Source organism: Erythrolamprus reginae, chromosome 7 (assembly GCF_031021105.1).
Source record: "Erythrolamprus reginae isolate rEryReg1 chromosome 7, rEryReg1.hap1, whole genome shotgun sequence".
NCBI lineage: Eukaryota > Metazoa > Chordata > Lepidosauria > Squamata > Dipsadidae > Erythrolamprus > Erythrolamprus reginae.
Window position 1 is genome coordinate 15,119,596 of NC_091956.1, and position 16,394 is coordinate 15,135,989.

Here is a 16,394-nt window from a genome sequence, read left to right on the forward strand (position 1 = left end):
CTGTACATAATTGTGAGCACCTCTCATTTTATTTGACACAACCATAGAACTTTCCTTAGAAAGGTTATCGAAATATAAAAGCAGAAGAACCCAACTAACTACTCCCAAGTTCTTTCTTTTAATAATGCGCAAAGAACAAGGAAATATGAAATCTTAATGTTTACACAATTACCACCAGGGTAAATAATATTGTGATGAGTTCATCAAAATATAGACCATTAAAGAAAGAAAAAAAAATACAAACACAAAATGGCAAAATTTCCAGGGCTGTATACGGTATTTGCCCCAGCTAGTATTTTAAACAAAAAAAATGTTGAGCAGCAACAATTTTCTTTTAAAAAATAAAAATAAATATCAGCGAAATACACCCCCACCCACCCACCTACCCCCCCGAAAGAAAGAAAAAGTCACATTTCCTTTGGCTTCTGCCAGTGATTTTACATGACTGTAAGATGAATCACACTGAAGGCAGAAATGGGATGTGAAAAAGCAAGTGTTTCGTATTGCACAAATAATTTTACTATTTTCTGTGTCATAATATCTGAAACTATAGATAACTTGAATGTCTTGCAGAAGGAGGATCCTGCGTTTCGACTTTCTCAAATTACTATTATTATTTTTTTTACAGTAATGTAACATAACGACAGTTTCGCAAAAACGCACGAGTAGCCCATTGCCTGTTCTTCAGTTAAAACACATATCATTAAATTGTTTAACATTTCTATCTACAGTACATAAAGAAATTGGATTTGAGGAAAATCATTCGATGTGCTGCATGTGTGCCAGTTTGCAATTTGCTCGGAAAGAATTGGCCGGCCAAGCGCTGGAATTCTCTGACTTTTTAAAAAGTTTTATAGAAAACCTTTTCACAACCTGAAGAATGATTCAGATGTCTCAAGAGAAGAGAATACAAAGACACACTGTATGTACAGTCGCTTTAGCAAGATCGTTCGTCGTGGAGAAATTATTATCGGCATTTAACATATATGTACAGTTAAAAAAAAAACCAACAACCCAACAAGATTTTCCAAATTGGGGGGGACAGGGGGGGACCACACACAACCAACCTTGTATATAAGCAACTGATTAATATGTCCAAAAAAAGATACGGTAATTCTTAGTGTTTTTAAACAGAGACCCGGGTTCTTTTCAGCAAAATTCATTCTAGCCAGAATTTATTGAAAGAGGTTTGATTTCTGCAGAAAGGAATAAAACAGCAGCTCCACTGGGTTTTGTGCTATGTCCAAAGATACCAAACCTTTTTTATACAATTGTGTAGAAATTACAACGGTGGAAACACTCGTACGGTTTATTCAAAAAAAAAAAAGAGAGAGACCACGCGAGGTGAGGGGGAAATTAGGTTAGGGTGGCACAGGTGTGATTATTGCAACTGTGCGTGTAGCCGAAGGGTTGGGATGGGAGGGTGGGGAGAAGAGGAGGCTGGGAAGGAGGGAGGGGTGGTTCAGGAGTGTTAAAAACCCACACACACAGGGACCTCCCCAATGTAGTGAAAATATCAGAGTGAGAGGCCCACTGATCTTGAGTTTTCGAGGCCGTCTGTGGGGAGAAAAAATAATCTTTAGGCAAAAAAAAAAGTTTACAAGAATGAATACTCCGTTTTTTAAGTACGTCGGTGTTCTGGTTTTCAGTTCACCCTACTTGCTCAAAAGCATCTAGGTAAAAGTACAGGCATGCAAAATATTAAGATCAGTCCACAAGCATGTAGGATCCGTACTATTTTTTTTTAAAAAAACAAACGGTTTTAAGGGAGCCCGGATGGGTGACATCAACGATTGATTTACAGACACACAACCCTGATGTGCTCTGAGCAAAGTCAATATCCTGATGCAAATTCCTGCTCACGCTGCTAACACTACGGTAGACAAAGTTGTCTCCCACCAGTAATTTTCTTTTCTTTTTTTAGCCAAGCTCGAGGAATTTACAATATTTAGTAAGGAAAAAAAATATTAAAGTATTTCCCCCTTGTTTTTGGTGGGGTTTTTTGTTTGGTTTTTAAATTTACACAGATGTTTAATTAGCTTTATTTACAAAGCAGTTTCGTTTTTCGTTTTGTTTCAGTCTCCAACGGGGCCTAGACAGCATCAGGCAAGGACGCCAGTTTTAAAAGAGAATCTATATTGAAACCTAAAAAGAAGATGATGATGATGATGTGACGTTCCTCAAGAAGAGGCAGGCTGGGCTACGCTGAAGCAGTTTCTGCACAGGGCTCAGTTACTGAGGAGTAGTTCTGTTGCTCTTTCTACGTCCCATGATTTTGATGACAAGGCCACTATTACTGCATTCTGCAAAAAAATAAAATGAAATAAAAGACAAGAAGCGACTGAGGTTAGGGGAAAAAACAACAACAACCCTAAACAAAACACCCATTTTCTGCCTGGAGCTAATAATAGAAAGCGTGTGTGTGTGTGTGTGTGTGTGTACGACAAAGGCTAAACCGATGCAGGATGCTTAGCGCAGAATCTTGTATTGAAGGCAGTTCCATGAAATTTCCCAAGCGGTAGCTTCTCACATAGGAAAGAAAGTCCAGGCAGTCCTCCACTTGCAAGAGTTCATTTGGAGTGACCATTCAAAGTTACAGAGAAAAATGACTTGGGACTGTCAATTTTTAAAATTAATATTACAGTCTTAGATCAGAATAAATAAAAGCACTTGGTATATATCAAATTTAAAATTCTGGTATAAAATAACAATGTACACTGAAAACATATGCGCCAAAGACAAATTCCTTGTGTGTCCAATCACACTTGGCCAATAAAGAATTCTATTCCATTCCATTCCCTATTCTATTTTATTCTATCCGTTCCATTCCTCTATTTTATTCCATTCTCCATTCCATTCCTCTATTTTATTCCATTCTATTTTATTTAATTCTATTCTCCATTCCATTTCTCTATTCTATTCTATATTCTACTCTTTATTATTCAATTCCATTCTCTATTCTATTTTATTCTATTTATTTTATTGTATTCTATTTCAACTAAAATCTACAATAAAACCGAGTCTGTTAATTATTCATGGTCTGACTACAGTATACAATAGTTGCAATCCATAAATTGTGTGGTTAAAAAAACCTTGACCATACTTGGTAACAGTAAAAATTAACTAAAGATTTACAGTCCTTCCATTACATTCCATATTCTACTGTATTCTATTTTATCCTATTCTCCATTTCATTCCTCTATTCTATTCTATCCTATTCTTTCTATTCTATATTCTTCTCTATTCTTTATTATTCTTTTCTATTCTATATTCTACCCTACACTTTATTAATCTATTCTATTCTATTCCATTCTCTATTCTATTTTATTTTATTCTATTTTCCATTCCATTCCCTATTTTATTTTATTCTATTCACTTTATTGTGTTCTATTCCAACGAAAATCTATAATAAAACCCAGTCTGTCAATTATACATGGTCTGACTATACAATAGTTGCAATCCATAAACTCTGTGGTTGAAAAAACTCTTGACCACACTTGGTAACAGTAAAGATTAACAGTCCTTAAGGGAAACGAAGCTTACCCTATCAAATCCCATAGCACAAAGATTTTCTATCTTCTTGGTATATTCCGGACTAGAAACTGGTGCTCCAGCATAAACGTGCGCCCAAAGTCGAGCTGTCTGTTTAAACATTTCTGAATTCTGTTTGTACTGTGACAAAGGGGGGGGGGAGGGGGAGAGAAAAGACAAAAATTAAAATCTCGCGGAAAGCACAAGTCCGCAGCTAATGTGAAGAAATGTGTAATACATTGGTACCTCTACCTAAAAACGCCTCTAGATCCGGGTGTTCAAGATTGTCATGCCTCTTCTCAAGAACCATTTTCGACTTACAAATCGGAGTCTCCAAAACTGTAACCGGAAACCTCCGTGGGGCCTCTAGGAATCTCCTGGGAGGAAACAGGGACTCCACCCTTCCTGTGGTTTTCCCAATCACATACATTATTTGCTTTTACATTGATTTCTACTTATGAACCTGGTCATGGAATGAACTAAGTTCACAAGTACAGTAGAACCTCGACATACGAGCTGCTCTACATACGAGTATTTTGAGATACAAGCTGGGAGGGGAGAGATATTTTTGTTCGACTCCCGAGCTCAAATTCGGATTATGAGCCGAGGCCAAGTCTCGCTCAAGGCTGTGCCCTCTCCAAGCGCTCACCGCCCCCGCCCGGGAAACTCCTGCTCGCCTGTCATCCTGCATGCCTGTCAACCTTGTGTGCACCGCAGAACGGGACAAGCCAGCGATGCGCGCCCCGCCTCCCCCACCCTGCTCCGCTTGGTTGGCGGCTCCGGTGAGGCAGGAGCAGGGCGCTGGCCTGCTTTTTGTCCCCTCCCCCACCGCCGCCTGCAAGCGCTCTGCCAGGCGGCTCTCCCAGCTCCGCGCCTCCTTTGTCTCTGGGTCTGTGGAGGGAGGGAGGGAGGGTTCCAGCCTTCCGAAGCGGCGCTGGGCAAAAGAGGGCGGGCGGGCAGCGGCGGAAGGTGAGAGGTGCCTCTTCGATCTGCCGGAGAGCCGGAGAAGGGGGCGTCCGGACCCCACCCCACCCCCAGCAGAAGCCAAGGACCCCCAGAGTGGGGCGGCAGGCGAGGCGACCGCCTCTCCGCTCGCCAAGTGCCGCGGGGAAGGAGGGAGAGAGAAGCAGGCGGGCAGCAGCCGCTTTCATGCTTCCCTTCCTTCCCGCTGATGCAGTTGCAGAGCCACGCGAGGTGGCTGCAGGAACAAAGCGTCGCGCCCCCCTGACGGCGTTCGGTGGCTTCCGAAGTGACGCTGGGCGAAAGAGGGCGGGCGGGCGGGCAGCGGCGGAAGGTGAGAGGTGCCTCTTCGCGCGCTCGATCTGCCGGAGAGCCGGAGAAGAGGGCGTCCGGACCCCCCCACCCCCAGCAGAAGCCAAGGACCCTCCCCCCAGCCGAGCCCAGTGCAGTTGCCACCCGGTCCCTCTTGGCAAAGCTCGCCCCCAACCCCCGAGGTCCTTGGGCCGAGGACGCCCCCCGCTGCAGATCGAGCGCGCGAAGAGGCACCTCTCGCTTTCTGCTGCTGTCCGCCCGCCCTCTTTCGCCCAGCGCCGCTTCGGAAGCCACTGAACGCCGTCAGGGGGGCGCGACGCTTTGTTCCCGCAGCCACCTCGCGTGGCTCTGCAACTGCATCAGCGGGAAGGAAGGAAGGGAAGCAGGAAAGCGGCTGCTGTCCGCCTGCTTCTCTCTCCCTCCTTCCCCGCGGCACTTGGCGAGCGGAGAGGCGGTCGCCTCGCCTGCCGCCCCACTCTGGGGGTCCTTGGCTTCTGCTGGGGGTGGGGGGGTCCGGACGCCGTCAGGGGCACGCAACGCTTTATTCCCGCAGCCACCTCGCGTGGCTCTGCAACTGCATCAGCGGTGGGAGCCGGACCTGGCCACCGCCCCCCCTGCTAGCTGATTTTGATTTTTGGGCTTGCACGCATTAATCGCTTTTCCATTGATTCCTATGGGAAACAATGTTTTGACTTACGAGCTTTTCGACTTACGAGCCTCCTCCCGGCACCAATTAAATTCGTAAGTCGAGGTATTACTGTAGAGGTATCACTGTACTCTGATAAATGCGAGAGTGGTCATGGGCCTCCCTAGGCATGTCCATATTTCTCCAACACTCCGTGAACTGCATTGGTTGCCGATTGGTTTCCGGACACAATTCAAAATGTTGGTAATGACCTATAAAGCCCTACATGGCATCGGGCCAGATTACTTGCGGGACTACCTTCTGCCGCATGAGTCCCAACGACTAATTAGGTCCCACAGAGTTGGCCTTCTCCAGGTCTCGTCAGCCAGACAATATCGCTTGGCAGGGCCTAGGGGAAGAGCCTTTTCTGTGGGGTCCCCAGACCTCTGGAATCAGCTCCCCCTGGAGATTCGCACTGCCTCCACCCTCCTCGCCTTCCGCAAGAGTCTTAAGACTCATCTATGTTGCCAGGTTTGGGGCAATTAAGTCTCAGCTCCCTGGCCAATGAAATGAGATATATGTTGTATGATTGAACTGGTATGATTGTTTTTAAATATTGGATTTTTAAATTGTTAATTAAATTTTAAATTTAATTAGATTTGCTGTGGTACTGTATTGTTATATTATATCCCTCGGTGAAGGGCGGCTTACAAATCTAATAAATAAATAAATAACAAATAAATAAATACTATTTTCCTAGGGAGAGGATAACAACCTAGAACAAGAAGGCATCTTTGGTTTTTCTTGCTGGTTTCCAGATGTATATTTTTTAAAGTCCCTGTTCCTCGGGTCCGGGGTAGAATAATATTGGAAAGTCACATGTGAATTTTCTAAAAGGAAAATGGGAGTAAGTGGTACCTGATTTGCCACAACTGCATCTTGGGGGTCATCGGGTTCTGCAGCCGCCAAGAGCGCTTGTAAGGATAGCAACACTGTTCTTAAAGTCATCGCTGCGGCCCTGAGAAGGCAATGTTGGAAATATTTGAGTTCACACGTACCCAGCACGGCCTCCAGAAGGATGTGACTTGACACAGGTAACATCAAGGTTTAACAGGTGTTGGGAGAATTTTGTGCATGGGGAAGGTAACCCCACCAACTAGCCACAGTTCACAAGTATACTGAATTGAAGTCCTCAATGAAAAACACTGCATCAGGCTTTCTTGTAAAAATATATTTTACTTTTCTTCTTAGCAAAATGTTTCTCTAAATAAACTATCACCTTTACATTTAACCACTATAACAAAATACTCACAATGCTATCTTACAACTCCTATTACATCCATCACTGCAACCACCCACAAAGCACTAACCACAAACCATTAACTACAAACCATTAAGCACAAACTACTAGCTCACAAACCACACCCACCCAGGGGTGTTACTCCTTATATATAGGTTACAGCCAATCAGGTTGCAGCACATTTAGCAAACCCATGATTACATACTGATTATGGCATACATCAGCCTTTCCTATGGTTCCAAACCATTTTCTTGCATTGTAATACAGTGTTCCCTCGATTTTCACGGGGGATGCTTTCCGAGACCGCCCGCGAAAGTCGAATTTCCGCGAAGTAGAGATGCAGAAGTAAATACACTATTTTTGGCTATGAACAGTATCACAAGCCTTCCCTTAACACTTTAAACCCCTAAATTTCAATTTTCCATTCCCTTAGCAACCATTTAGATTATTACTCACCATGTTTATTTATTAAAGTTTATTTAAAAAACAATTTATTAAAGGCAGAAGAAAGTTTGGCCATGGCATATGACGTCATCGGGCGGGAAAAACCGTGGTATAGGGAAAAAACCCGCAAAGTATTTTTTAATTAATATTTTTGAAAAACCGTGGTATAGACATTTCGTGAAGTTCAAACCCGCGAAAATCGAGGGAGCACTGTATTACAGTACTTCCAGAAATAAACTCATTTCTGACAACAGGTTGTTTTAGTACAAGGCCACGGTAATATCCCCGAGGCAGAAAATCACCATCGGTCTAAGTCAAAAATGAGGATGTTCTGCTTGATATTTCACTTGGTTCGACTCTTACTATATATCAATTCTTTGCTTGATCCCATCTTTCCTGGATATTAGCCCTGCTTCTTTCTACATTTTGTTTTCATTTCCTGTTCAAAATGAAGCTACAATGATATTCTAGCGCAGTGGTTCTCAACCTAGGGGTCGGAACCCCCTTGGGAGTCGAATGACTGTTTCCCAGGGGTCGCCTAAGACCACAGAAAAAGACAAATTTCCCATGGGGAAAACTAAAGCTAAAGGAACGTATTTCTACAATCCGACCAATCAGGTGTTTATAGTGGGGGCGTCCCTCTGACCTTCCTGCCAATCAGCTTAAAGCTCTGTTGGGAGAATTGGCAGTAGACCTATGGTTGAGGGTCATCACAATATGAGGAACTATTAAGGGGTCGCGGCATTAGAAAGCTTAAGAACCACTGTTTTAGCTGGCTTCCTAGAGGCAGTTACTATAGGAGGGTGATATCAATAGGTTAAAAAAATACATTCAATATTAAAACATAGAAACATAGATGATTGATGGCAGAAAAAGACCTCCTAGTCCATCTAGGCTGCCCTTATACTATTTCCTGTATTTTATCTTAGGATGGATGTTTATCCCAGACATATTTAAACTCAGTTACTGTGGATTTACCAACCACATCTACCAAACGCATCTACGACTCTTTCAGTCAAATAATATTTTCTCATGTTGCTTCTGATCTTTCCTCCAACTAACTTCAGATTGTGTCTCCTTGTTCTTGTGTTCACTTTCCTATTAAAAACACTTCCCTCCTGAACCTTATTTAACCCTTTAACATATTTAAATGTTTCGATCATGTCCCTCCTTTCCCTTCTGTCCTCCAGACCCTACAGATTGAGTTCATTAAGTCTTTCCTGATAAGTTTTATGCTTAAGACCTTCCACCATTTTTGTAGCCCGCCTTTGGACCCGTTCAATTTTGTCAATATCTTTTTGTAGGTGTGGTCTCCAGAACCCAAGACACCAAGCAATGTTTGTTTACGTTCAGAAATGAAATCACTCCTAAATTTCCCAATGTCTGAATCCTGTATACGGCCAAATTTAATTGCATGAATGAAAATACTCCTATTATTTTTCCCACCCTCCTTCTCGATGATTTATCGCTTTGGCACATTCCAGAAATTGTATTTGAAGCTGTCTCAAACGTGCACTTTAAGCATTTCGGTAAATCATTTGGAGACCAGCAATAGCCAGTTTGAGACATCAAATATCACGGTAAACTGGAGTTAATGGTCTCTCCTCCTCCCTAAGAAAGAATCACTATCTCCTCCCACATCTACAAGTATAATCCAATTATTTCCCCCAAAACTTCGTGATATGGGACCTTACCACTGATCTTTTAGGATATCCAAACAGATCGCTCCGGTGACTGAGCTAATATTAGGATGCCAAATTTTGGTGATAAACCGCACCTAAAATACAAGAGAAGCAGTTATGAAAATAGCAGCTACATAATGGATAAGCAATATATTGCAGTGATCTCCAATTTTTCCGGCTCTGGACTACCAGTGGCACGAGGGTGGGTGGGTTGTGGAAGGGATGATTTTGTGTGCCCGCCCACCACTTGTGTGGTATGGGCCCCAGCCTAACACCAGACTGCAGATCGGGGAAGTTGCTTGGACTATTGCCAGCTATTAAGAAAGTTAATTAACAGCTGTTGCTGCAAAAAGATGGCTTTATTATTTTATTGATTTTACAAACAACTGCTAAGACAATTAATTAGTTTGTGAATACTAAACAAGGTTTGTTCTGACACTCTCTGTGCTGTATTCCATTGTCCGGCAGGACAAATTTACAGTGTTTTTATGGACAACGTTGGCTGGTTCCCACAACAGTGATCATCTTAATTTATTTATTCTGAACACATATTTGTGTTGCGCTCCCTTAAGGTACCCGAAACCTTCCTCTAGATGTCTGAGAAAAACTGTCCTGGGATATTGATTGTTCTGACCCAGCTGCTGGATTAAGGAACACAGCCGAAAGACTGTCGCAACAAACCTTGTTTAGTATTCACAAACTACTGATTAATTGCCTTAAGCAGTCACTTGTAAAGTCAATGAAATAATAAAGCAATCTTATTTGCAGCAACAGCTGTTAATTAACCTTAATAGCTGACAACAGATCCAAGCAACAAGAGTCAAATGCCCAACCAAGAGGTTGTCTGATAACAACTAACTATCTTACTATTGATGGCACAATGCCCAGAAACAATTTGCAGGAAACTGGACGCCTTCTAAACACAAGCCGAACAGGAGCTTTTGAAGTCAAAAGACACAAAGGGAATGAACAAAGTTGTTTCCTGCAAATTGGCCAGTCCTTTCCCCCACTTAAATAGGCTATGGGAGTGGCCAATTAACCCTGAGCCTTACTCCCGAGTAGACCTTCTCCTCAGGAACAACTCCTGCATTTTGACAGCTCTGCGTGCATGCGCATTGAGGATAGGTTCTTCCTGTTATTTGTCTTTGTCTTCTACACTCATGACAACATCTGGATGTTTTGAAGCCCCTGGTTGCATCTCTGCCAGACTCAGGTACCAGCTGCATAGGCCACTGGCGGGCCACAACATTGATGCTGCTGCTCAGTACTACTATCAAGAGTTGTAATTTTCTACGGAGAGGGGCGGCATACAAATCTAATAAATAAAATTTGCATCTTGTGACAAAAGAGGGCCTGTCACTAGCTCCTACAATCATGCTCACAGTCCTCTCATTCAGACCTTCTCGCAAGTAACACAATACTAGACTTAAAAGTCTGTTGAGATTCTCAAATCACCCAGGTCATGGTTATCCCAAAGGTGCTTTTCATGGAGGCAATTGGATTTTTTTTGGGGGGGGGGGGGGGAAGGTTCCCTTCATCCAGAGGGTGAAGAAATATTTCTTTACCAAGAGGGTCCTTGGTTTATGGAATTCACTTCCAGAAGAGGTCGTGACAGCTGTCAGCCTGGAGAGCTTCAAGCAGGATTAGACAGATTCACGGAGGCCGAGTGTATCATAGGTGGTGACTGAAATGGAGGTCCAAGTGCTGCCTCTATGTGGGTTGAGGCAGGCAAGGTTCTTTTGGGTCCCATTTGTTGGGGATCAAGGGAAAGGAAGGGCTTCGTCTTCTCTTTCTGCTCAAGATCCCCATGGACAATTGGTGGACCACTGTGGGACACAGAATGCTGAACTCGATGGGCTTTCAGCATGGCTCTTCTTAGGTTCTTTTGAAGACCTTTCGCTTCTCATCCAAGAAGCTTCTTCTTATCTGACTCAGACGGTGGGGACAGCTGGTCATTTACATCCTTTTAGAGAGTCCTTGAAACGCTGGAGGTTTATCTGTGTCCTCAGGGTCACCTGAGTGATACTCCTGTACTGCTCCTACTCAGGTGACCTTGAGGACACAGATAAACCCCCAAGGGCTTCAAAGACCCTCTAAAATGATGCAAATGACCAGCTGTATCTGCAGGGAGCATCAATCCTTCCCTTCCCTACCATCCAGTCAGAGCTGAAGAAGCTTCTTGGGTAAGAAGCGAAACATCTTCAAAAAGAAAAAAAAAACCCAGAAAGTTCAGTTGCCTCCTGAAAACAAATATTTGTGACACCGCCAGATTAATCTCACTTTTACCAGCTTGGGGAAAGAGAGCAACATTAACTTAAGATTTTGATGAGGAGATGTTCAAGTTCTAAACCACTTCCAATCTGTGTGTTTTGTTTTTTTTAATCTTTTAAAATAAAGATTCCTGGGAGAAACTGAGAACTGAAGTATTATTTTTCTGCCCCCCTTTAAGTTAACCGCGTTTCGGTTGAGCGACTGAGTGAAAAAGTGACAAGGGTGGAACCTGAACAGCTTTTGACAGACTCAATTCAATCAGAGAACAGATGGATTTAACCCATTCCTGGATGCTGTATCCTCCTTGAGGGAGAAACCTTTCATTTGATGGCAGCTTTTGTAAATGAGGGCTTCTTGATCAGATGGGTGAAGCATGGTGGCAACAGTGGGACTTGGGGCAGCTGCGAGGGCTATCCGGATAGCAAGGTAGCTCTCGCAGGGAATGTTCGCAGGGGACGTTGGTATTACTATCGTGTAGCGGGAAGCCAGCAGAAGAGAACTAGCAGTGCCAGTGGTCAGTAGATCATCGATTGGCGTTGTGTTGAAGGTTAGAGATGAGCGTCCTCATTCCATTTCCCTCCAAATGCGAAGTGCGTGCTGTAATATGCTATCTGAATACTAACGGCATGAACGCTGCTGCGATGGGTGCCCAAGATTTGTGTGCAATGGGTGCCCAAGATTTTTCTCGACTATTGCTGAGTTTTGAATTTTTTGATTGAAGGAGAATGGGCATGGGGTCAGTGCATTGATTAACATTTGATCTCTGGAGTAGGATGATAAGCCCAATTTTCATTAGCTGTCACGATATAGTTGAGAATAGGCGTTGATTGCTTACCTGAACGCCTCTTCTCGTACGGTGAGTGGGTACAGCAGTCACATGGGTTGCTCCTGTCCAATCCGGTGGAACTGAGCCTAGTATTAAAAAAGACTGCTGGATCCGCCCCTTCCCCAGAATTCGCGAATCCGTAGACTAGGCTCAGTAGTGAAGCTCTTTAATGTTCAACTCTCATGTGTTATAAGAAAATAGAATAGAAGGTACAGAAGACCACACATAGGGAGGGAAGTGACTGCTGTACCCACTCACCGTACGAGAAGAGGCGTTCAGGTAAGCAATCAACGCCTATTCTCCGTACTGAAGGAGTGGGTCCAGCAGTCACATGGGACATACCCAAGAGATAGGTCCCTAGGGTGGGAGTACATTGCTATCGTGAAAGATAACGGATTGGAGTACTCTACTGCCGAAGGCAGCGTCCGCTGAAGCGTACGAATCGATTTTGTAGTGCTGCATGAAGGAATTTGATGAGGCCTAAGTGGCTGCTTTGCAGACTTCTTCCAACGGAGCCTGAGTCGCCCAGGCGGCAGATGTGGCAGCGCTTCTGGTGGAATGCGCTGTAATATTCCTTGGAATAGAGAGGGAAGCTGTCTCGTAGGCCTTAGAGATGGTCCCTCTGATCCAACGACCTATTACTGTAGAAGACACTCTGGATCCCAAGGATCTGGAATGGTCGACCATGAAGAGTGCTTCAGACCTCCGGATGGATCTTGTGCGTTGGATATAAACCTTTGGCGCTCTAGGGAGATTCAGAGTGTGCCATCTAGTAGCCAGGAGATGCTCTCGTTGGAGACAGAAGGAAGGTAATATGATATCCTGAGATCTGTGAGACATGGAACTAACCTTTGGTAGAAAGGTGGGGTCCAGACACAGAACCACCTTGTCCAGGTGAAACTCTGAGAGAAGGGCTGCCAACTCAGATATGCGTCGGGCGGATGTAATCGCCACCAGGAATGCTATCTTAAAGGATAGGTACCTGAGGGACGCAGAGTTCAGGGGTTCGTAAGGTGTCTGAGAAAGAGAGTAGAGAACCCGTGGCAAGACCCAGGTAGGATATCTGTGGATTTTAGAAGGCCTGAGGTGGCCACTCCCCTTAGAAATTCTTGGATTTCTGGGAGGGAGCAGAGGGGCTGCCTGCGAGGCCCCGCCAAGACGGAAGAAATGACAGCCAGGAGTCGGCGGATGGAGCTGGTAGAGAGGCCCTGGTGGAAAACCTTTCCCGAGGAAGGTGATTATCCTGTGGATGGGAAGACACAGGGGAGAAAGACCCTCCTGCGAACACCCTGATGGAATTTGGACCAAGAATGGTCGTAGATCCTTGGTAGACCCTCTTCTAGACTTCAGGATGATTTCCACTGAGTCCGGGTCAAACCCTCGCAGGTCTAAGTCCCTCCGGATAATAGCCAGGCGATGAGTTGGGACCACTCAGGTCCGGATGGAAGAAGGCCCCCTGTCACAACCTATCCTCCGAACTGGGAGTCGCCAGGGGTCCTGGACGGACCGTTGTTGGAGGTCCGCGAATCATGGTCTGCGAGACCCGTGAGGGGCAATCAGAATTACTCGGGCCGTCTCCAGGAGGATTTTGTTGATCACGTCTGGCAGAATTGGAATTGGAGGGAAGGCATACAATAGATCTGGAGGCCAAGGGCTCCTGAGAGCATTGATTGCCTCTGCTCCCGGAGACGGGAACCTGGGGATGAAGCGAGGGATCTGGGCATTGGCTTTGGCCGCCTATAGATCCAACCCTGGATGGCCGAACCTGAGGCAGATTTGGTGGAATAGTGACTGATGGAGATTCCACTCGCCTGGATCTAAGGTCGCTCGCGAGAGCCAGTCCGCTTGGACGTTGAGGCTCCCCGAGATGAGGTCGACTAGAAGCGACTGGAGATTCTTCTCTGCCCAAAGGCCTAACTTCAGGGCCTCCCTCATGAGGGCCTTGGATCTAGAGTCTCCGTGTCTGCCAATATAGCTTTTGGTGACTAGATTGTCGGTGAAAATCAGCACATGCTGGTTGGAGTGTGAGACTGGGATTGTTTTGGAGCTAGAGACACGGCTCTTAATTCTAGCCAATTAGTGGGCCTGGAAGCCTCCTCCGGTGACTAAGTGCCCTGAGCTAAAAGACCCTGGGCGTGGGCTCCCCAGCCCGAGAGGCTGGCATCTGTGGTGACTACAAACTGGTCGGGGCACCGGAAGGAAGATCCCTTGTCTAGGGCTGGATAAGTCCACCACTTGAGGGATCTGCGAACCGTCGGTGGAATGGTGAGGCGACGATTCGAGATACTGTGGCCCGAACTCTGGAATGGTAATAGAAGCCCCTGAAGGACCCTGGCGAGAAGACAGGACCAGGGGACAATACCAAGACATGACACCATTAACCCAAAAGGGAAGATAGGGTGGCAATGGAGGTAGATTGCTGGGGCAGGATGCGAGCAATGAGATCCAAAGGCTGCGTTTTCTCTCAGAGGAGAAGAAAACCTGGGATATCTCAGAATTAATGATAGGCCCCAGATGCAGGATGGAAGAGGATGGATCAAGATGACTCTTGTTAAGGTTTATGGAAAAAAACCATGGTTCTGTAGAACCTACATGGTAGAGGAGAGGTCTGCAGCTACACCAGCTCTGGAATTACTATGAATTAAAAATGTCATTTAAATAACATAAAAAATGAAAGGGAAAGGCTCGGATATGAGCCGCCAAGGATCCCAAAGGTTTAGTGAAAACTCTGGGAGCTGAGGAGAGCCCAAAAGGCATAGCCCTATACTGAAAATGCCTGCTTTGAAGGCTAAGCGCATAATCTCCTATGGACCTTGGCAATGGGAATATGGAGGTAGACCTCAGTGAGATCTAGAGACACCATAAAGACTCCTCGAAGAAGAGCTGGTAAAATGGAAGATAGGGAGTGTATTTTGAATTTACTAAATTTAATGAAGCGGTTTAATTTCTTTAGGTCCAAGATGGCTCTCCAGCCTCCAGAAGTCTTGGGGACCATAAGGAGGGTGGAATAGAAGCCTAAACCTCTCTGGAGAGAGGGGACCGATTGAATAGCTCTAATGTCAACAATGAGAAATAGCCTCCTCCATTCGAATACGAGATGGAGAGGAACTGGGAGAGGAACAAGAAATAAAACGGTTAGGAGGAGAAGAAATAAACTCTAACCTTAGGCCCCTTTCCACTGAGTCAATGACCCAGGGGTCCTTACAAGAGCGGTGCCAGGCGGAAGAGAACCAGGCTAGGCGACCGCCCGAAGGCGGGTGAGAAACTTACCATCTGGTTCTTTTGGAAATTCTGGTAGAAGAGGATCCTCTGTGATAGCGGGACCCTCTACCCCTGGAGGTTCTAGTTTGGGATCGAAAGCGAGGGGAATACTTCTTGCGAAAAGCGAAGCCTTGAGCCTGCTGACGCCCGGTGCGCCGAAAAGACTGCGGTTTCGGGGCCTTCTTGGTGGTAGGTCCCAAGACCTATTTCTTGTCTGCGTTTTCCGTAAGGAGAGGTTCCAGAAGATCTCCGAAGAGGAGGTTACGTTTCAGTGGACTCATAGCTAACTGCCATTTCTGTCTTGCCCCCGCCTGCCAAGGGCGGAGCCATAGAAGCCTTCTGGCCGTTGTGGAGGCTGCTACTGACCTGGCTGCAAATCTGGAAGATTGGAGAGTAGCCTCTGCTATATAATGGGTAGTTGCGAAGATTTTGTTGAAATCCTGTTGGCCCCGTAAGTCATCTGGAGGCAGGTGTAGTTGGAGCTGACGAAGCCATAAGAGCATAGCTCTGGAAAAGAAGGATGCCGCTGCAGCACTCTTAATGGCCCATGAGTCTGCAAGAAGACTTCTTTTGAGCATTTGATCAAGTCGTTTGTCCTCTGGCCGGAGGACCTCCTCTGCCTCGCCAGGCATGGCAGCCGTTGAGTGGAGCGTCTTCACTGGTTCATCTGGCCTGGGACATGTTAGGAGTTCCTCATAGGAGGGGGAAAGCTTGTAGAGCTTCTTGTCCTTGGGAGTGGGAGTGAAGCCTATGGTTGGGTGGTCCCACTGTTTAAGCAAGGCATCCTTAAACAACTTGGGCCTAGGAATTACCTCATTGTCTTCCTGTTCCTCCATGAAGTAAGGAGGATTATCCTCTGGAGGGTCTGTGGAAGGAGTAGCTTGCTTCTCTTGCCCGGCTAGCCCCGTAGATACTCTAGCTTTTAGCAGGAGGGATTTGAAAGCTGCGAAGGGAAAATAGCAGCTGGGGCTGGAATCTTAATCTGAGATTCCTCATCCTCCGACAGACGTTGAAAGGGTCATCATCCTCTTCTGCATCCACGTCCTCATCCTCTTCCTGAGAGGAGTCAGAGGCCTCCATGACTGGGGCTCTGTAGGAAGGAGAAAAACTCACGGGACGGGAGGAGCGAGAGGAAGGATGAGACAGAGGGGGTACATTTAAAGATGAGAGTCTAGCATCAAT

General features: G+C 45.5%; 1 protein-coding gene across 1 annotated transcript in view; it reads right to left on the minus strand.

Annotated features, from left to right (window-relative positions):
- Positions 1 to 496: 496 nt before the first annotated feature.
- Positions 497 to 16,394, minus strand: part of UBE2K (ubiquitin conjugating enzyme E2 K) — a 42,220-nt gene continuing 26,322 nt past the window's right edge. The window contains exons 4-7 of the mRNA XM_070757106.1: positions 8,867 to 8,949; positions 6,347 to 6,446; positions 3,544 to 3,672; positions 497 to 2,303 (exon numbers count right to left, since the gene is read on the minus strand). Coding sequence (XP_070613207.1) covers positions 2,229 to 2,303; positions 3,544 to 3,672; positions 6,347 to 6,446; positions 8,867 to 8,949 — 387 coding nt within the window. The 3' untranslated portion in view covers positions 497 to 2,228. The remainder of the gene's footprint in view (positions 2,304 to 3,543; positions 3,673 to 6,346; positions 6,447 to 8,866; positions 8,950 to 16,394) is intronic.